This window comes from Gasterosteus aculeatus, chromosome 4, assembly GCF_964276395.1.
Source record: "Gasterosteus aculeatus chromosome 4, fGasAcu3.hap1.1, whole genome shotgun sequence".
Classification (NCBI taxonomy): domain Eukaryota; kingdom Metazoa; phylum Chordata; class Actinopteri; order Perciformes; family Gasterosteidae; genus Gasterosteus; species Gasterosteus aculeatus.
The window spans coordinates 26,244,246-26,267,208 of NC_135691.1; the positions used below are offsets into that span (position 1 = coordinate 26,244,246).

The following is a 22,963-nucleotide window of genomic DNA, read 5'->3' on the forward strand; positions in this document are numbered from 1 at the left end:
GAATGGACACACACTGTCAATACCGCTAATACCAAACAGTCAGCCCCATGTTTTCCCCCAGAGGAGCACCAACAGTTACACATCGCCTCTTCACCTCTTGTCAATAGAGCTCAGGCATGCACATGCTCTCTCACACACACACACATGGCTTGGTTTTGTGTGGCAAGGCCACGGCTAGACGCACACACACACACACACAAACACATGCAGATGTGTTGGGCTCATATTCTAGGATTAGGAAGAGAAAGATTGACGAGGACGCACATAAACAGCCAGCGAGTGACATTTTAAATTCCTCAGTCTCATCCTGCGTCTACGATTGCGTTCCCCCGGCCCTCACTCATTGTGTTGCTCTGTGTGTGTGTGTGTGTGTGTGTGTGTGTGTGTGTGTGTGTGTGTGTGTGTGTGTGCGTTCGCTCCTCCGGTCACCCCAGGGGGCTGTGTGCTGTCACTTCCTGTTTGTTGACATGGATGTCGTTGTGGCGACGCTCTGGGCCGCTCTGCTCTCTGTACTGTGTGTGCTGTCGGTGTGTGTGTGTCTGTGTGTGTGTGTGCCATTGCTCGCCGACCCATTGAGCGAGCTTTGAGTGACGGGAGCTGGCCTTGTAATGGAACTCAATTCACTTCGCAAATAAAGAGGCCTTTGAACCACTGGTCCGAATATGGCAAGACACACACACACACACACACACACACACACACCGCCTGTGGTCCACTCGCTAGGGGGTTTGGCTGGTAGGGAGGGGGGGAGAGAGGGGAGCAGCCGAGCATGAACGGCCTGCAATCCCCCCCCCTCCCCCCCCCCCCCCTCCCACCCCCCCCTCTTCTTCCAGGAGCCACAGTGCAGCTAATTGAAGAGAAATGAGCGAGCGGAGGCGGATCTGATCCCAGCGCGCCGCGTTCACGTAGCTCGCAGGAGCACGACGGAGCACGACGGATCCCCCGCTGATCCGCACATCAGCAGCAGATCCAGCACGCCGTGTCCACTGTACGCACCTGGATCATGGGTGTTCAAGACAGCGGCTCCAGCTTGCTTAGAACTCTACAGTCTGATATTTGGTTTTCCCTTTTGAGAAAAGGACAGCACTTATTTTTTTTTGGTCTTTTCTAAGAACAATTAACTACTTCTCTCAACGTTACATCAATGTAAAGCATTCAGTTACTTAGCAACCTAATTACATTTTTAAAAAATTGCGGAAGGGAAGTTCTTATTTGAGAGTGAAGTGTAACGTTTAGTGATTCAACAAAAGCAAGAAAAGGTAGAGAGCTGTGACTGAATACGTGCTGCTCTCTCACTATCGGGGTGTCGGCGAGTGAATATTGTTTTTGCCACATGTGAGTGACGGGCAGAAGTAGATTATTTCAAATTCAAATATGAGTTTTTTCCAAAAAAAGTACTTCTTTGTGTGTGGTATGAGCGCTGCCAGTTTGACTGTCCCGTTGTTGTTTTTTCCCTTGCTTGTATAAAAAGAGATAAATGTCTTTATTTAAGATAGCAGATGAGCTAATGTGGCTGTCAAGAGAGATAGAGAGAGGTTCAAACAGACAGATAGTGAGAGGGAGAGAGCAGCGACAGCATCTCTTCCTTATCCATTTGCATAAACCAGCCTTTGTTTGACGCCGGTGGCCGGCAGCCAAGCTCCAACAGAAGGACGGAAGTTAAACTAAAAAAAAAAAAAAAAGGATGGTCCCCTTCCAGAAAAATCTTCCACCAGAAATAAATGATAACAATTATAACTATTCAGAAAAAAAAAAAACACAACACATCAGTTACTTCTCGCTAAACAACCCGTTCTGTTGCTCTTCAGAGGACGGAATAACAATTCTGAGAAAACAAAATGCCGTCTTAGAGATTTGTATTAGCCGACATGAAAGTAATTGAGCTTTGCAGGACAATTTTTTGAGGGGAAAGATAGAGAGACGGAAAGAAGTGTTTCTGAACATTGAAGCGCCTTCCAAATTGGGAATATTCGGCTGTGTCTGTTGCTGTGCAAATACTGGCCAGAGACTGTTTTGTGTGATACAGTAGTATTGCATAAATATCCCCGAGTATGTTCACACCAGCAGCTCGAGCCATAATGCTTTTATTTAATTTGAAATGAATTAAAAACATAAACAAAAATAGGGGAGAACCTGTTGTGTTTGGTTTCGCACAGCAATTATTTAATGGATTTGTCTTCATTTTAGAGCGTTTTAACGGTGTGTTTTTTTCACGTCTTATTGTCCGTACACAGAAAACAACGCATGGCCACGAGACACTTCCGACTCTCCCATTTGGCATGTGGCTCCACAAATTTCTCTGCCTTTTTTCTTTTTTTATCCTCCATCATCACTTTTCTTTTCACCTTGAACAGGGAGCCGTGCTCTCCGGCGTGACCTCGATAGCCGGGATGTTTTCCCTTTCTCCCACGATGCACCTGGAGGGGACTGGGCCATCTCTAGGCCTGTCAGAGAGGCTGTTAGCGCTTCTCCCATGGGGTGAGGGAGGGGGGTTGGCAGTGGAGATGTCCCTCTCTATCTCTCTCTGTCACACAAACAGAGGCCGGGACACTAATGGCCTCTTCTTCCAGAGCTTTTTAGCCAGTCTTCTTTTTTGTCTGTGCGCTCTTGAGTATTCACTTATTCATGTTGCCCCTTTCTTCTCCTCTTTTTTTTTTTCCACCTCCTCCCCCACTCCACTCTTTTTCTTCTCTTGCCCCCCCCCCCCCCTGTCTGTCCCCCTCTGCCTGTCTCTCTCACCTTGCAGCAGTTGTATGCAGCTCAGCTGGCGGCCATGCAGGTCTCCCCGGGGGCCAAGCAGCACGGAGGCGGCCTGCCACAGCAAGGCAACCTGGGCACACACTCCCCGCCCACCAACACACACTCCCAGAGCGAGAAGGGCCGCAGCTCCCCGCTACCAAACAAGACCAAGGTAAGGGTCATTTGTATACGCGCCCGTGTGTGTGTGTGTGTGTATGTGCTAGAAATGCCAGTGGGACAGCAGACTGCCTTTATGTCACTTTGAGTCCTGACGGTGTTACTTTCTTAAGATACGTGTTTTCTCACATTGAGTTTTATCACATCTCAAATATTACATTATATTTCTTGTGTTCAGAGAAAAGCAACCTCTCTGTTAAATTACCATTTCAAAACTTAATTCTAGCCAGAAGTGACTTTTGCAGTGAACCTGTATACATTTGGGCCTTTCTAGTATCACACTGAGACTGAGGAGTGAACGGCTGCCTGGACAAGCTTGTGTTTGGTGCATGATCTGTTTGAAAGTTGCATCCCGAGTTCTTCTTTTTTCTTATTTTTTCTTATTTTTTTCAATCAAACAAGTGTCAGAGCACCGGTCTACTGCTCACAGTAATGCACACCCTGGTACAACCTGGTCCCTAAAAAACTCCCAGCCACAGCACGACTTTATCCCAAACCCCCAGCCGTGTGGCGCTGGATTTGAGGAGGTTTTTCTGTTTGTGTCGTTTCCTCGGCTGGCTGCACAATATGGGCGAAGGGAAGTCTCGTGTCCATCCAAGTGGAATTCTATGAATATCTGGTTAGGATATCTGGACCACTGACCACCTCCCGCCCACACACACACACACACACACACACACACACTCACTCAGCAATCCACTGTCCACTCTTGGACCCCCCACAAGTGTAGTGATCATTGACGGAGACATTGGAAAATACAAGAGCAAGACAACACCATCAAAAAAAAACCACAGAATGCTATACGAGTTGTCCGAACAACTCTTAAGTAAGTCTTCCCAAATGTTTGTATTGCTCTCTTTCCTCTCCTGGCCTTTCATCCCATCTCTCCTTTCCATTTGTCTCCTTTTTTGTTTTACTTTCTTGTCCTCCTCAACGTGTTTTAATTTTTTTCTTGCAACTTCTCCATCTTTGTTCTTGACCCATGCCCTTCCCTGTGTCCACACACACACACATACAAGCATCTCATGGCACAGATTAAAGCTCATGGTTGACCACGGAGCTTGCCCCCCCCAGGCGTCCACTCGTCTTATTACCATATATATGGAGTTGGGCTGACAGGCAAGTGCCGCGGCCTGTGGTGGAGGGTCCAGCTGGAGTGGCACACTGGGGTGTGGCCCCCGCATGGCCCCACCACGGACCCCGTGGAGCCAAACTGGCCAATTGACCGCAGCGCTGTTTTGGTGTCACTCACACTGTGCACTCGCACAAACTTTAGATAAGCGTTTCCTTGCATTTTTATAGATGTTCCTCCTTCTCTTTCTTCTTTGATTTCTTTCAGTCAGGCTTCGTTCTTACACTCTGTCTCTCTCTGGGCGGGTGACATGTATATTTCAGAGGTGTGCTCCCCCTGTGGGTTCCATCTCGGGTCTCTAGTCATTTAGAGACGCGCTGCCTGCCTCTGCTCACAGCTGTTTGGACTCAGGCGCTCACCGCTTAAGTGCTTTACCCTCGGGTGAGACACGGACACACACACACACACACACACACACACTCACACTCGCACACAGGTGTTGAAGGAGACACCGTGCCAACCAGCCCCTTCACACACACACACACACATGCCCATGCACAAATCACTGCGGCACACATCAGGCTTTCTTATACGCAAGAGTGGCCCTTTAGATGTAGGCAGGCATGCATACAGAGCGACACAATCGAGAGATTCAAATGATGCATCATATGTCAGCAGTTCTGACATGCGTCCCACACACGCAGTGGCCAGAAGAACGGTGACTGTGTGCATTTACTCAACTAGTATGATGTACTTATGTCACCTTCTGTTCTTTTCAAAGGCAAATATTGGTCTCCTTAATCCTCTTCGTAATCTTTTAGTTTGTATATACATTTTATATTAAACTCATCTCATGAAACAATTTAACAGTAGATAATGTAGTTGCATAGTTAAGAGAAATGCCATGTTTGTGCATCAGGAATAATAAATCATTAACAGAATAAATAAAGGGCACCACTCCTAAAGGAATAATAGTACTTTTGCACCTTTAAGTATGTTCTACCTAACGTTAAAAGTGTGTAAGTAGCACTGCTACTTGTTTTTAAGTAAACTAACGGATATGAATATCGGTAATTGCCAGCGAGCCAAGTCTAATTAGCTCAAATAAAACATAATTCCAAACGGTTAAGGTAAAGTCACGTCTGCTCCTCTGTTCCTACAAATACAAACTGGTAGAAGTTATTAAGTGCATTGGCGTACTTGAGGAGACAGTGTTTGAATTAGTGCCACGTAATGTATAAACCTGTCACTTCAGCCTCCTCTGTGTCGCCATTCTGGCTGAGAGAGTTAGATACGACAATATAATTAATATCCGAGCACTCGCTTCTAGGTGCAAGGGAAGGAAGGGAGGAGGAAGGACAGAGAGATGAGGAGGATGGAAAGGTCTATGCAGGATAAACAGTAGTGACACACACACACACACACACACTTGTCCTGTTAATTGAACCATCAGCCCCAGTGATAAGATGCAGAACCCTGGTGTCGCCTTCACATCCACTGAAGTGAAATACATTCCCATCACATTCACACACACATTATCTCTCCTTTGCCGCTTCCTCTCTGTCCCTCTGGCGCTCGTTGTCACTCTGCATGTTTTCGGTCCCAAAGCTGGAGACTGTTTCATCAGCCAAGAGAGACACAAAAGCAATTGTATTAATTTGAGAATCCAAGGCTTTCAGAGGCTTTAGGGGCCTCTCTCTCTCTCACACACACACACACACACGCACATATACACACAGATTTAGAGCTTGCTGAACAATGTCTCGGACTGAAAAAAACACTCGCACACACGCACACACACACATAAAAACAAGTCAGTCCAAGCCTCTGAGCTCCACTGTCTAAACTAATTCCCCCACACTGGCATAATGCAGGTTGGCCACCTTCCCACCATAGGATTTGGCTTGGCGCAGAGAGGAAACTCCCCCCATTCCACTGTACAAGAAGCAGAGGCATTATCTATTTGTAATAAATATTCAAGCGCGTTGTTTCGAGCCAAAGCCCACCATAATATGGGTCAGGATTGAGAAGATCCCTCTCAGTATTTCTCTCCTCCTTTCTCTCCTCTTCTTCTCCGGCCCATTGTCTCACTGAAGGCATCTTTGGGGGTCCTCCGTCTTTTTTAGAAAGACCCCCCTAATGAAGGACAATCCGGTTAGGACTCGTCGCACACACACACAAAGTGGTGTTCGCACACAGGCATAGGCACGTACACATGTAGGGGCTTAATTGGAAGGGCTTAATTGAGTTGTGAGGCGCTCATAAGGCTTAGTACGACTCAAGGCGTTGGAATGAGGGAGAGTCTACCTTAATGAGTGGATATACCACACTCACACTCACACACACACACACACGCACAGATGCAGTGTCCCACTGTATGCTGGATTCTACTCTGCCTAAGCAGCAATTAGACTAATGACCAGAAAATACAGAAAAATCATGTCTCTAGTCTATGGTTGGAATAGGGCCAAACCCACAAAGCTAAAAGTTTACTTTGAATTAACTTTTTCATTAGATCTACATTTAGGAACAATTTAGACGTCATTGCTGTGCAACAAAACGCTATATAGTGATTTTCTACTTGGGGGCCCGTTAGGCCGCCCCGCACCCCGTGTTGTGTCGGCCTTTTGACTGTGGCGTTTTAATTACGCAGAGTGGTCTACATACGTCTGGCTCCTGGGCCATCTAATTCCTTCCTTCCTGTCACATGACCCGGCAAGGCTCTTCATGATTGGATAAGGTCGTTAGCGGGAGGGAGGGGGGGAGGGGGGTGCTGCCATGACAATTAACGCGATAACGGCCCCTGGCGTCGGATGCCGATTCATTTAGGGAGCCACGTTCTGTTACTTGTGTTGAGGTTATTTTCGTGTGCAGACATCCTCCGATTTAGACAAATAAACAAATTGAAAGATCTACATAGGGATCACACTACTGAAAAAATCGAAAGCAGTAAAGGTTTGGTCCCTGGGACTGTGTGTGTGTGTGTGTGTGTGTGTGTGTGTGTGTGTGTGTCTCAGAAAGTGCTGCCTGGCTGTTCACTCCCGTGTTAACAGCCGTGGCGGCCCCTTGTTTCTAATGGAGCACGTGCACATTGAAGTGGCGGCCTGTCTTCTGTTCCGTCAGATGTTTGAGACATCCTCATGTCTTTGGAGCCACAGCTGTAAAAGAGAGTCTCAAGAGAGAGGCCTCTGCTCATTGTAGATTTGAAGGTGTTTCTTTGCCTCAGGTGTGAATGTTGCTCTCACCACTGGCCTTGTTTGAAGCATGCCGAGAGCAGAATCCTAGTGCATGTGGAGTGTGAACACGCATGTGCATGAGTCGTCTGGCGCTCGCTGTGATAGGAAGTGACTTGTCTTTGCATGTAAATGTCAGTGGTGTGCACCAAAATTGATAAATATTCGCTGTTGTCCATTTGCTTTTTATTTCTTTGCTTGCGACAAGCCGCTCGGATACGGGCTGCGGCATGCACCTCGTCCTCCGTCCCACTCCCGTGCATGGGCCCACAGTTTCGTATGTTGCGTGTTGAAGCCCCCATTTTGCGTGTGGTCTCGTTGAGGGGGGGCCTCGCGCTCCCAATGTGCTACGGTGGTCACAGCAGGCGAAACTGTGCTGTTTTGGTTTTTGCAGGACAGTGAGGGTGCACAGCCACTGAACCTGTCGGCCAAGCCTAAGGCATCCGAGAGCAAGTCACCCAACTCCCCCCCAACTTCCCCACAGGTCGCTGCTGCTGCCGCTGCTGCCAAGCTGGGCCCCGCCGGCTCCGGGAAGCACAGCGTCACCCCCTCCAGTATCGGAGGTCCACCGAACAGAGTCAGCTCGATAGGTAAGGGGACTGAGGTATCCATCTCACGCGCACACTGGAACAATTAAAGGCTAAAGCAAAGCTACAGCCAAAAGTATGAAAATAACAAACCCTCATGGTTTCTTTAAGTGCAGAGACACTCGCACACATGGCGTATTAAAACGAAAACAGGCAAACACCTTGGGTACGCTGTGATGGAATGCAAGTTGTTGTGAGGACGTTCTCCTTAAAGGAGAACAGTAAATGCCTCGCTGGTGGTGGAGATGACAAGAACAGCCCTCCACTCGTAGAGTTGCCATTGTTGCTACAGCCAGTACCGTAATCATACCAGGCCAGATGCACATATACATGAAATATGACATAAATAAATCACCATTCTGCACTTTTAATCCATTTGTCACACAACACATAGTTTAAATATTACACATATGTAACAGCCTATAATTAGTGTGTTTGTGTTTTTCTCTCGCGTCGCTATTTGCCTCGGGGCTGCTTCATTGTTATGTGTTTATTAGTGACTGAAAGAGACAGAGACACGCGGGGAGTGAGGGGAAGCGGCGAAGTAGAGAGAGAGAGAGAGAGAGAGAGACGGGGATTAGCATTTTTTTTTTTTTTGGAGCGACGAAGCTGGGGAATAATAAAGAGAGGAGCGCATGACAGACAGGAGGTATCACCAATGAGATTAGACAAGCCTCTTACATGAGCCAGGACAGCGCAAACACCCGGCATTAATGACACAATGACAGCACACACACTCAAACGCACACAAAGCCTCACACACACACACACACACACACTCACAATCCCTCCTCCTCCTCCTCCTATGCAATAGGCAGTTAGTCATTTTTTTCTGACTTCTTGGCTAATCTCACTGTTTTTCAACAAATCGGCGGATTTAATATCAGATTAGTGGATTTGCGGTCCCAGATGTTTTTTGTTCAGAAAAATGGATTACAATGTTTAAAGTTTGTGTGTGATCCCCGCTGAATTAGTTTGTGCGTGGGGACCAGTGTGTCGCAAATCCCAGTTAGGTTGCAGCTCGCGGTCCCATCTGTTGAGTTTAGCCGGTGACCAGCGCGTTTGTTATTGCAGCTCATAGTCGCATTAGGATTCCTGTTACAAGTTCAGAGGGGGGAGAAGGGGCAGACCAATTGGAAAAGAGTCCAGAGGCGGTCGTTTTGATGTGGGAGTGCATGTGTGTGTGTATGTGTGCGCTCGTGTGGGCGGGTACAGATTATCAATGTGGGTTCACCTTATTTAGATTCAGACAGGAACAAATCAACAGACACACATTCAGTAGATTGAGAGGAAATTACAATTTCTCTTTAGATTTAAGCAATAAGAGTTGTTTTTTTAATGTTAAGGAACACCCAGGAGGGCCAATGGGAGCTTTGATTGACAGTGGTAGAATGTAACTAAACATATTTCATTCAATGTAGTCCTTGAGCATCTGCATCTTTAATCCGGTTTAAACTTCTGCTTCCAGCTTTAAGAGCGAAACATTTCACATTTACCTACATTTCCTCTACCCGTCCGATTGAGGTTATGATTTAACGGTACAAACGATCAATCTTTAACCACATATTGTTTACGTTTCTTTTAAGGTATCTGGGTCATATCTGCAGGTATAAAGATGGCTCCATTGGGCTCATTTTCAGTAACTGCTCCCCCCTGACCTCCCTCCCCAGTTTTTTGGGGGGGGGGGGTATTGCTCTCACAACATTTGTCAGAGGGAAAGAGAGTCAGTTGAATCGAGACTCGCACACACCTTCATGAACGCTCCCTTACCTCTCTTTCAACATCAGATTAAAACAGACCACCCCCCCTCTCACAACCCCTCGCTCACATCCTGATTTCCCCGGTTATGACTTCTGAAAGAGTTCACAGCTCTGTCATTACCAATCTGAAGCTGGTAATCTGGCCTGAGATGGCTTTAGCGGTGCGGATTAGCGCTGATAAAGGCCCCTTAAGCCCGCCTGGGCTCTTTGTTAAGAGCCAACGCCACTGATAGATAGAGGCGACAGCGGCGCACACCACCCTGAAAACACACGGCCGGAGCAGATGCCTGATCCACGGCTAAGCTGCGGAAATAATACAAATAATAGAGCGGCGAGATGTGATCTTTGTGAGGTGGCAGGGCAGATGCTCTCAACTGGGGAAATGAGCAGGACTTCTTAGTAACAGTCATAAGAGTCATGTGGCCACCTCTTCAGAGTGGAAATGCAAGGGCTCAGATTAAAAGAGGTGTGTGTGTGTGTGTGTGTGTGTGTGTGTGTGTGTGTGTGTGTGTGTGTGTGTGTGTGTGTGTGTGTGTGTGTGTGTGTGTGTGTGTGTGTGTGTGCTGAAAGGTGGGAGTTATGATGGGATTACGTGAGGGGTTGAAGTTGTGAGCTAGGGCCCGTGTGTGTTGTTGTTTGTTCCCGTTGTATGTGTGTTTGTGTCAGAGCAGGTGGAGGAGGTGGAGGACACGCTTGAAGGCTAGCTAGGGGCGCACACAGTGACTCACATATGACCAGCTCGACAGTCAAGTGGTCATGTGTGTGAGAGTGACACGCACGCACGCACGCACACACACACACGCACACACACATGCCCCAGCAAACTCCCCTCATCAAGTGTATGTTAATATCTTTACCTCATGGTTCAAGGGAAGATTTATTCTGGATGAAAAACCTCCTGTCGGGTTTAAAGCATAAACACGGACACAAACACTCTTTCATTTCTATTGCAAAAAGCTCTGTTATTCTCTTGCTTTTTTAACCACACTTTACGCTGAAATATGGTAGCGAAAGACCCTCGCCTTCAATCACGCAAACAACTTCCGACTATGCAAAACCCAATTAATCGCCCGCCCCCGTCTCTCTGTGTCCCTGTCTTCGTCTCAGCAGACTTGTTGTCCACGCTGTCCACGACCGCCTATCTGAACGACCACGAGGCTGTGAGCAAGGCCTTCGCAGAGGCCAGGCAGATGAAGGAGCAGCTGAAGAGAGAGCAGCAGGTCCTGGACGCCAAGGTCGCCGCCGTCAGCAACCTGAGCCTAAACAATGGACGCTCGGACAAGGTAAATCACCGTGCACCCACTAGTATGTTTGCTCGTGGCATGGTGGGCTGTAACCTTGGCAACGGGAGGAAAGGTCAGACAACTGGCAAAGGATTAAAAATCAAGATTTAAAATAATTGTATTGATTTGTTACATAGCAGATTTAAAGTCTGGGTTAGTCCTTTATTAGTCGATGCACTACAAATGTTTTACGATACACAGACGGGAAGTTTTTCATCCTCTGACTCAAACACTGACTCTGCTCCACCAAAGAAACTGACCGAACATCTTTGCCATTTCCTTAACACCCAACTCTTGGGCACCGGCATCAATCTGCTATCAAAACTGCAAACTGAAACTAAATAAAATAAAACCAAAACATATTGATACAAAAGAAACTTTTTTTTTTTTTTTTTTTTTACAAAAAGGTCAAATGTAACGTTGATTTGGATATTTATAAATTTCCTTCTTGCATCTGTTCAAATACTCATTTTGATATTATTATTTCTATGCCAAAGGACTCCCACTCTTCAGTAGCATCACAAAATCTAGAGAGGCAATTCATGTACTATCTAAAAAAAAAAAGCACCGCTGATTCAAATTCATAAACTATCCCAATAAGGCAATATGCAAAGAAAATTAAACGATCCCAAGCCACCGCGTCTCATTGTTCGTGTGTAATAATTTGTCTTGCCATATGCCATCGCTACATGCACTATGTAGGAGGTAAATCGGTGTACAATGCGCTCTCTGAAATGTGTTGAAGCTAAACAGGGCCAGATAAGGTAAAACCAGAGGCGTCTCAAAGGGTAATGAGCGTGTCTGTGAGGCGCACTACGGGGCTTCTTGTGTGTTTGAGTGTGTTGGTGTGTGTGTGTGTGGCAGAGCGCAGCGTTGGGGAGATGGTAATGTGAAGTGACGGCGCCGGCTCCTCGGCAGCGTGGCTAAATTGTGGTTATTTGTTAAACACATTGGGAGTCAGCTGGTGCACGCGCTTGCACGCACGCGCATAATCACACACACACACACACACTTACGGAGCAACAGTGCGCTTGAAGCATCTGCACCGCTGACATTCAACATCTCTATCTTTTTTTTTCTTCTTTCTTTTTTTATCTCTCTCGTCCGATTTGAACCAGTCAATATGGTTTACGTATTCAACCCACTATTTTCTATACATTTAGTGAGATAGTAATATACTGTCCATCCGTGCAGAATTAGATCTGCACAAGAGAATAAACTGGTACGGTGGGAATATCAGGAAATGTTTTACAGCTTTATGTGCGTTGCACTGAAGGAAGGAATTTAGTAGTAATATTTCACTGCAATGGGATAGTAAATTAATGGGATAGTAAAGTAAGTTTTTTTTGTTCTTTCTTGTTAAATTGGTTGCTTTTATGGAATAATTCAGAGAAATTCGGGGGTAGAGGTTTTTCCTGTTATTGTGACTTTTTATAATGGTAGAAATTAAGAATTTTGTCAGTAATATATTTTTCACAGAAAATGTTTAAGTTCTTTTCCAAGAATAAGACGAGGATAAGATATTTATATAGTTTTTGATGTTAAATAATTGTTTCTACGCCTTTTTTTTGTGCAAAAAGAAAAAAAGAAAAGATTACTTTTTTCTGAGACGAAAGTGAATCTTTCTCTGCTTCCAAAACCAACGCGCTCCATGCCGACTCCCGCTTCCTCGGCCCTTTGGCTTTGTGCTGTGCGAGTGTGAAGCCGGCGAGCTCTTGGCATCCGGATACAACGGAGTCATCTGTGACACACTCGGAGGATTAGTTTTGTCGCTACTTTGTGTCTCGGCTGCAGTGTCAGCCATTCAATCCACTTTTCTCATGTACTGTGCCGGGGCTTAATGTCAGACTAGGCTGTCATACACTCTGTCTCCCGGTTCATCTCCATCTCTCACACACACACACACACAGCAGAAAGCCCTTTGTAACGCCACATTGAAGAGAGGAACCGTAAAGTGTGAAACACATTTTTCGCTCCTCTTTTCCTCGAAATAGGTTTGAATGAGGCTGATCACTTGTGTGAAATGAGGAAAATTCCATTCTCGTTTGCATACAAAATACCTAAATCTGGCCACTGATTGTTAACTTATAAAAACATAATGAATTCATAATAAAACTCTTTTTTTTTTAATTACTTGCAAATGGACCAAACCAAAAACATTTACGCGGCTTGCCTGTGCTTTCCATTCTCACCTACCTGTCTTCTTAGCCATATTTATTCCATTCCTGGGGGGGGGGGGGGGGGGGGAATTATCTCTTACAAATAAACCCTGCTGGACAAAAACGGAGAAAATGCATTTCATTATCATTCTGCCCTCGTCCCATCGCGCCAGCCGGCTCGCCAGGGTCACATGTAAGTGGAGAGGCACACTTTTTGGAAGGTTATTTTAGAAGACGACAGCGTTTTGGGTACGGCTCCTGATCGCGTAATTAAACCGTAAAGCGCTGGTGAACTACGGTATGTGTGTGTGTGTGTGAGCACGAGTGTGTGTGTTCACTTCTAGCACAGAGTGTGCCGGCTGCTTGCATTACGCATGTAAATGCTCAGTAAATCAGCCTTTTATTGGTTGTAATAAATACCCAGGGGGCCGTGCGGCGTGGCCTCGCTCTCGTCCGCGCTGCACTCTCCCGCTCTCTCTCTCTCTAATGCGTCGACCCTCGGGGGCCTTTGTGAGAGAGAGAGGCAAGCCGCTGCACTCCACTCTCGCAGGTGGCTGCCAGGAGTCCACTCACACACACACACACACACACACACACAAAATATACAGTATACACACAAAACGGTAAACATCCAAATAGGACTAAATGTAATCAGCATTCTTTCACATGCAAACATACACACAGATGTGTGTTCAAGCATGCAGGCGTACAGCACTCAACTAACAATTTGCTGCTGACATTTACCCAAATTTACACTGGACCAAAACACAAACTGCGTGTTTGCTGAAGCGACTGCCCTCGTCAGCTTTATCTGTAAAAAAAAAAGGAATCATTATCAACGGTTTTATTTCCGATCAAAGGGGATCTGCTTCCGTCGTTCAGCTGTTACCTCTGTGAAGGAGTTCATGTCTTCAAAACTGATTTCTTTTTTTTTCTCCAACTTAAAAAGTCATTTGATGCTTCAAAAACAGGAATTTGTGACATGAAACAATTGCTCCTTTTAACCATGTGATAAATAATATCAGAGATTAAAAAAAAAATAAAGAACCAGAAATCTATTCAAAAGGACTTCGAAGAACGTTTACTGGTAGATGCACATTTTCCTGCATGCGTGCGCGTTGGTTTCACTCATTCATGTATTCACGCTCATCGACTCACTGACTGACCGGCTGCGACTGTGAATTGTTTGTGTTGTTTAGGACAAGGCAGCCTTGGAGAGTCTGAGTCAACAGCTGAAGCAACAGGCAGAGGACAAGTTCAGCCACGCCATGCTGGACTTCACCATGAGCGGAGACTCTGACGGTAGGACACACACACACACACACACACACACACACACATAGTGTGGCCATTTAGGCGACAAAAAGCGACATTTTTCCTAATTGCTATAAAAAAAGTATTGAAAAATGACATTTTTCTTCATTTTAGGAGATTCATTTTCATACATTTCACCAGTTTAAAGGAAAATACTTTTTGTATGATTTGATTTAGTTTGTTTTTAAACATATTTTGCTTTATCGAAAAAAATTAAAAACCCTCAAAATATTTGTATTTCTCTCTGCCTCTACCTACTCCTTCCCCACCCTCAGGCTCCCCCAGCGTGTCAGACTCCAGAATATTTCGGGAGGCTCGGGGTCGTGGCAGCGCAGAGCCGCACATCAAGCGGCCGATGAACGCCTTCATGGTTTGGGCCAAGGACGAGAGGAGAAAGATCCTGCAGGCCTTCCCCGACATGCACAACTCCAACATCAGCAAGATCCTCGGTAAAACACACACACACACACACACACACACACACACACACACACACATGCAGTCTGCTTTGATTGACAGGAGCCTTTCCCCTCCCCACCTCTGTCACCTAAACCAGGCGAAAGGGAGCGACGCATGTACGGCGGCTCCTATTTCCCACTTTCACAAGCGCACACACTGTGATTTCATTACACGCGGCGGCATTGTGTAAGCGGCTGTTAATGAACGACTGGGGAGCGCGCGGCTCCGACAAATGATGATATAATTCATTATGCATTAAACAAGCAGCGCAAGGCCGCCTGACATTTCCCCCGTACCGCCGGGATCAGCCCTGACATTTTAAAGAGCTCCTAAGCGTTTTATAACGCAGGGAAATGTGGTTTTAATAAGCCCTCTCTCTCTCTCTCTCTCTCTCTCTCTCTCTCTGCCGCCCGCCCCCCTCCCCCTCTGCCCCCCCCCCCTCTCGATTGCTAACAGATCGCAGAACAGAGAGAGAAAGACAGAGAGCGAGAACAGCCAAGTGCTGACAGCTTTTACCCATTAAACCTACAGTAGTCGAGTGCAAATTCAGACCAGATATGAAACACACAGGGGAAAGACTTACTCAAGATTACACACACACACACACACACACACTCAGTGAACTGATACTACAAATCTGCAGAAACTGAGCTGAGAGCGATGACAGCAGGTTAAGTGAAGTCCTCATTAGTTCAGATAAGGACGTGTCGTCCACAGCGCTTCTCCTCATTAACCTGTGTGGGCTTCAGATTGTGGTTGTGTGCATGTGCGGCGGTATATTCACAAGGGATGTAGGGTCACGGGGGCCACGCAGACATTTGTTCCTAACACAATGCGATTGATCTTAAAGCAGGCTTAATTCACACACTTCTTTCTGCTGATTGTAAGTGATTTCATTTCTATATAATGACCATAACGGCCGTTTTATTAATTGATTTGTTTTGCCATCAGTTGATTTTTTTTCACACTCTGGCAAAGTGAAACTGACCGCTCTCACCGTCACTAATGCGCCCCCCCCCCCCCCCCGTCCAGGCTCCCGCTGGAAAGCCATGACCAACCTGGAGAAGCAGCCGTACTACGAGGAGCAGGCTCGCCTCAGCAAGCAGCACCTGGAGAAATACCCCGACTACAAGTACAAGCCGCGGCCCAAACGCACCTGCCTGGTGGACGGCAAGAAGCTGCGCATCGGCGAGTACAAAGCCATCATGAGGTCCCGCAGGCAGGAAATGAGACAATACTTCAGTGTGGGGTAGGGGAACTGTTTAGGGGAACTGTTTTTGTATGATGAGTCATAAGATAGCAATTAGCTTTTTGTTTTTTTATATATATATACATATATATACTTTGGGGTAGTTTTAATATTCATCTTCTGAGTAGCTTTTGCTCTTTTACTTTATTTAGTTTTAACGGTTTTGTTTTGTTGGAACATGTGTCACGTCCCATGATGATAAAAACAAAAGAAGATTTATATATTTATGTGCTGTAAATGTGATATATCAACACCAACCAAGAGGTTTGACACAACATCTCTATTTTAGATTTTATAGGTTATGGATTTCCTTCTTAATTGGTTTTACTTCAGGTTTAATTGAACCCTCATTAAATCCCATCATTATTTAGTTGCCGTTTCCGTTCCCCTAATGAGCCAAGCTAACAAATGTAAATTCAAAGACAATGGTTCTCAACCTAATGTTAAATATGGAATTAGGGAAATAAAAAAAGCCGTACCTTTCCCAGACTTTCCTCTAATCGCTCTCGTGAATTACATCACGTTACCTCAACTCTGTGTGCTAAAAGGTGTTCAAAGAAAACAAACGCCTTCTGGCTGAACCGTGCGCAACAATTAGACGTATCCACCCGGTGTTGAGGGATCACACGTTCTCTGTACGAAACATGAAGCCACAGCCGGCAGCTAGTTATCTTATCGCAGCATCAAAGACCCGGAAACCCTCAGGGGCAGCACATGTGGTTACTTTCGCACACGTTAGCCGTCTAACGTAGTTTGAAACTGTCATGAACTAAAGCGCCTCTTCCTTGTGTGTTACAGGCAGCAGGGCCAGTTGCCCCTGTCCTCCGCAGGCGTGGTTTACCCAGGTACCCTCTCCATGGCAGGAATCCCCTCACCCCAAATGCCGTCAGAGCACTCAAGCATGTCCAGCAGCCCCGAGCCCAACGCCAACCACCACCAGAACCCCCACCTGGCTGGCCTGAAGGGGGACGAGCCCCGGATCAAGGAGGAGGAGCTGCGGCTGGACGACAGCAACGGCGACGCGTACGACGACTTCGACTACGAGGACGAAGAAGCAGATTACACCAGCGACAACGACAACCACATCACCCAATAGGGCGGCGTGACAGAAGCTTAATTTAGAAAGCCCCCCCCCAACCCCCCCACCCACCAATCAGGAAGAAAACTTTCTCTTTTTGCCAATTACCTTTGCATCCCGACCTCACAAACACACGCTACCGTCTCGCCCTCCTGACTAACGCGGACTCTTCTGACAGAGCCAAGACCCCCCCTCCAAGCCCCCCCTCCCACTGGAGTCCTGATACCAGCATTCTGATCATTCAACGGAAGCACAGGACCTGTCACTCACACTGACTGTTACACGAACTGGTGTCCGGGAGCACGAGACGACCAAGCCAAGCTTCTGACGCTCGCTGAGGAATATTCAAGTACTACTGCAGGTTGAGTGAGGAGACATCGAAATCACGCTCAAAAAGCAACCTTTTAGAACCGTTTGTGGAAAGAGGAGACATTTTCAAAAACGACAGACGGATCAGTGGACCTGTCAAAGGCTAACAGATGACACTTTAAGATGGCGGACCTGTTTATTAACAAGAGACACTTTAAAAAAACGAAAAAAAAAAAAAACAGCTTTTTTGTTCTTCGGTTCTATAATATTCTCACTCAGGTACACGGTGCCAATAAGTGGCTTGTGAATGTGATTTGTTGTTTTTGTGCTACAAGTTTGAATAATAATAGAAAAAAGAGACTTTTCTTTTTTCCCTCCTTTTGTTGTAAAGCAGACAGACATCAGACGTGTTTATTTTTAACAAAAACATATCTTTTCGAGCTCTCAGTGTGCCCCCGTGTTTTTTTGCGACTGCCCGCTTCCCGGGTTGGAACGGTCCAGCCAGGACTGACCAGCGCAGCGTGGACCGTCCCGCGTTGAGGGAGAGAGGGGGAGTCTCTGGCGTGCACTGTGCTGTGAGACAATCCGCCAGTCACCTTCTCGCTTCGTCCCTTTTATCCTAACCTCGTCTGGGGGCGAAACACCAGTACGACTCGGCAGTGTGTGTCGCCGTGTGCGTACAATCTCATTCCCAGTGCGAGGAAAAAGGCCCAAAACATCCAGGACACGGAAAGACGGGCTTACACTGCTGCTGTTTTTAATTGTACCACACACACACACACACACACACACACACCCACACACGTGTATACACACCCTCAGTGTTTTCCTGCTCCCTTCAATCAACATCGTCTTGCTGCCCTGAGTGGGTGGAGCTGAGCTGAAGCAGCCAGTCAGTGTTTCTGTTTGTATTAGAATACTGTATTTTATTATTTCTCTTCAAACTGCCTCTAGTCTAATAATATTATTAACAATAATTATAAGGATGGTCAGCGTTTCCTAAGTTTAGTAAGTTATGTACAGTATAATTTATTTTTCTCCTCTATATTGCGTTTTTATGACCATATGAAACTATGACAGTTGATGAAACATTATTCTATTTAGCTGTAGGTATTTAGATCTAAACACAAGTTGTCATTTTACCTTGCTTTGTTTTGCATTTGTTTGTTCCCTTTCCTTTTTTGATGCGTTTGTTTTGTATTAATCCTTGTGGCGGTAAGGTGGGCGGGGTTAGAACTCAACGCCGGCACTCCTCTGTCTGAAGACGCGACCTCGTCACGTCCAAACCCATTTCTAAAAAGCACTCAGACTCTGAGAAAAAGAAGAACATGTTTTTTTTTCTTTAAATTGTTATTATTTTATTTGTAACGGTTATTATAATGTATAATGTGAAGTTTCCTCTGTTTTATTTTGCCTTTAACTTTCTTTTTTTTTTTCCCTGGAAATCAGTTTTATCATTTTTGGAAACTGTTTTCTGTGAACAAAGAGTCCCGTCCCTGTTTACTAGTTATGGCCGCCTCACCGAGACACAGTGGAACATCTTCGGCTTGGATCCACACGCATACATGCACAAACACAATCGCTAACACACACACAGGCATACATGTGTCAAATGAAGAGATTATCACGACAACCAAACGAATCCCATGCTGTCCCTTTTCTGTTTTCATAAAATCTAATATTCTAGATTTAAAATCCTGTACATATGCTTTGTTTGGTGTTTTTTTTTTTTTTTTTAATTATAGGAAAGCGGTGTTTACTGTGATCCACAAAGGTGTTCCTCTATGTATGTGTGTGTGTGAGACGGCCAAACGTATATACAGTATCTTAAAAGTCACTTCTCATCAGGAGCCCTTTGCTTTGTTTGAGCTCCACGCGACGCTGCAGGGGCCACGACTACTGTTCAGGTGTGCTGTCGCATGGTGATCTCCACAATCATTCTCGCTGTAGATGTTCGCTACACGCCACATAATGAGCCGGTGGGTCTTAATTTAGCTGTATAGTCACCCCTGTTTATCACGACATGGTTCAACCCGATGCTGGAGAGAGGGGGCTGTGTGGATCAACCCAATTTTAGGGTGTCAGGTGGGTCGGTGGGGGCATTAAGACGTCTGACCCCAAATCAAGACAATGGATGATGATGATATTATTTAAGACAATCAAAGTCATGAGTGGAGCTCAAAACAAAGTAAGAATTATTACAAGTAAAACAAAAAATATCTTACTATCTGAACTTGAAAAATCAAGAAAGATAATTATGTAAATATAACATAGAGTTATAGATTTATATTTTGTTCATAACACAGTGTAATATAAGTTGTATATTTCTTTTTCTCTCCCTACTGTCTCTTTTATTGATGTTATCCATGCCACAGAAAAGCAGGAGTCGCAGTACTCACACAAAAAAAATAAAGAAAAATATCAAAGAAATAAGGAAAAACAGGAAAGGAGAAAAAAAAAGCTGTGGGCTGCCACCACCATCTGTTCTAAGTTCACTTTTTTTCAGTATTACTGCCAGACAAGGCTCTAATAAAGACAGCAATGTGTTGGGTAAAACTTGTGCTGGTCCTGGTCACTTCTTTCCTCCACACATACATTCACACAATGGTTTTACAGTTCCAACATATTCACATGGACATACAAATATACACTGCCGCGACCTTATTATGCAGAAATGTTAACGATGGAAAGGACAGCGAATGCTTCCCGCCTGTTTTTATAGTATTAATAAAACCAAGACGATAAAGAGTAGTTCATATTTAGTTAATGATTTAGATGAGTTAAATGGTCAAATTCATTTTATCAGATGTTTCTAATCTGATCTGATTTTGATTTTTTTTTTTTTAACGAGCTCGAGATTCTTGCTGTCCGTCACCCACGAACACAACGCGAGTCACCGCGGCGATGGCGCTGCCCGCGTGTCGCCGAACAATTCAATCGTCTCCATAACACGTGTTAATTATGCTAAGTCCACCTTCTTGCCCCTCCAATCAGAGGGCCAGCTGGTAGGCGTGGAGCCAAATCATGGCCCGCTAGCAACCTGATAACCTAATTAAGCACAACAAGGGGCATGGGCAGAGAGAGGAGGGGGAGGGGGGGTTGACTCAGTGATCAAATGTTTGCGTGTGCACACGTGTGCGGAAAACGAGGAAAGATTGCACGCTCCAACCGCCTCTAAAAAGCCGCCGGACGCCCGGGGTCCGTCGACATTTTGGAAGCAGATCTTTAATTCATGCTCGCTTAAGGATGTTCAGGATGTTCATGCCTTCACTTTCAAGGTTTTAAAACACAAAACCCCACTCAGTGCGTCCGTTAAAATGCTGTCCCCATCTGTGTCCGTATGCGCAGCAATCAACCCCCACAGCCCCATCCATCGCATTGTGCATAAAGACAGTTAAATGCACTCAGAGGAGAGGATTTTACGTGGTTTGCTAATTACCAAAGCTTCAGACACACACACAAACGCACACAGAAAAAAGCCCTTTTGATGCAATAAAGAGGCACGGCCGGGGCAGATCCACAACTCCTACGGTAAGTGAAGGACTTAGTTGTTCTCTGGGCGTTTTGAATTTTTCAGAGACAGCCTGGAGGTTTATGTGTGAATACTTGAGTAGCAAGGAAGGGGGATTGAGATTTTTTCTTTTTCCTGTATTGTCAGCGGAACACAACATGTTGGAGGAAGCAAACGGTGGCTAGACTCCGATTAAATGACGCGCACACACCCTAAGGTGCGTGTGGGAGTTAGCTCAGCTTAGACCACTGTTATTCACTGGCTATTGCCACACAATGGTTGAACCAAAAGGGAGAAAACTATTACTGTGGGCTCATTTTTACTGTATTTCGCTGTGCATATTGACAATATGATGTAATTCGGTCCAACGTTTTTGTCCAGATCTAACAAGAACTTATATGTTTGTCTAAACACTGCACATGCGTCTAGTCAACCGTGTGACTCTGAGGGCGGCCCTCTTTCTGCAGCGGCTCAGAGAAATACGCAGTTTTCGACCGTGGGTGTTTGGAAATTGAGTGAAAACGATGTCACATTAATGATTTAAAGTAGGTAATAGGATGTGCTGTGACGCTGAGCCGCAAGCTAAGCTGAGTTTAAGGCTCCGGCGTTAATGTATTCATGAGGAGGGGGGATTATACTGAGACAAGAGCAGCTCGAGAGCTGAGTGCAGCAGAGCAGCCGGGGCCAACAGGCCTGTTGGATATTATATATAACTGCATTTAGACGGCGGGACCAAACGTCTCACAATGCACGAAGACGGACTAAACACACGAATGCAGAATATTGTGGAAATGCAGATAGGAATTAAAGAGAAGTGAATATGATGTGATAATTGCATCTGACTGCATTCCAACATAATTGTTATTATTGTTGATTGCTCAAGGAAATTGGTGAAGCGTTGTAAGTTCATTTTGAAATTAGAATTAAGATAGAGACACAATATATCTGCAACAACAATATTAAACTGTCATGAATCCTGATGCCAAAAAATTTAAGATTTAAATAAGGTTTCAACTAAAGTAAATTATATTCTTAGATCAAACTTCTTATATTTATAGAATGAATTATTGTATCGTTTTAAAAAAACACTATAAAGGTAAAAAATAAATCTTACAATTAGATATTAATTCATATCCAAAATGAACATATAATTATAAATATGTGTTTATCAGGTGGCATTTTCTTATTCCTTTATTCTGGCAGCACAGCTAATCCTCTACCTCACACATTAATAGACACGCAACTGCAGCATCATTAGGAGAAAAAAGGTGATCGTAAAAGTCTCATAAAAATGATTTCACCACAGTACTTAAGCTGTGAAAATGTTAAAACATTTCATCAGTCATGCTTCATTCTAAATTGTGATAAAAAAGTGAGGGCCATTAATATTAGGTTGATGATGCATTAAGAGTACATAAAATAGTCTCATAGCAGAGAGTGCCGGCACTCAAACCATTAAAATAAAGCAACACAAGGCTGAGATGAAAAATAAAGTGTAGATATGCAAGCATATGGCACGTTAAAAATATATATAGATATAGATATCATCACATTTTTTATCATTTTGGCAGATGGCCGCCCTGTTACTTTGTTTTTTGTGCTGTCTGTAAGTTTTACACATGTATATGAATAATGTGTGACGGTTCACATGTAGCACATATGACATTATCACATGACAGCACTGCTCAGACCCTGTGTCTTAAACACAAACATGACAGATTACGCATGTATCTGGCATCTGTTGTTTCGGGGGGGAGGGGGGGTTGACTCGACAGGAGACGAGCCTCGACGTGATTGAGAGGGAAAAATGTGGGCCAATGACGGAGCGGCCATTAGCCTCATTAACGAGGTGTGACTTCCTCGTCGCCGCCCAAACTTCATGCACTTCCTCCGTCGGGTTTCAATGGGCAAAGTAATCAGCGTGACACGAGACAAACAATCACAAAGCGCCGTCAGTGTTTGAGCGACGGCCCTAATGTGACAGATCTGAGAGCGCTGGCGTGTGAGGGACAGGCGTGGCACGCAGCGGGACA

At 45.2% G+C, this 22,963-nt stretch overlaps 1 protein-coding gene across 1 annotated transcript in view; it reads left to right on the top strand.

The window, feature by feature from the left end:
• Nucleotides 1-19,966, top strand: part of sox5 (SRY-box transcription factor 5) — a 68,085-nt gene extending 48,119 nt beyond the window's left edge. The window contains exons 7-13 of the mRNA XM_078100951.1: nt 2,747-2,911; nt 7,616-7,811; nt 10,676-10,851; nt 14,210-14,312; nt 14,600-14,773; nt 15,816-16,032; nt 16,831-19,966. Coding sequence (XP_077957077.1) covers nt 2,747-2,911; nt 7,616-7,811; nt 10,676-10,851; nt 14,210-14,312; nt 14,600-14,773; nt 15,816-16,032; nt 16,831-17,128 — 1,329 coding nt within the window. The 3' untranslated portion in view covers nt 17,129-19,966. The remainder of the gene's footprint in view (nt 1-2,746; nt 2,912-7,615; nt 7,812-10,675; nt 10,852-14,209; nt 14,313-14,599; nt 14,774-15,815; nt 16,033-16,830) is intronic.
• Nucleotides 19,967-22,963: the final 2,997 nt, after the last annotated feature.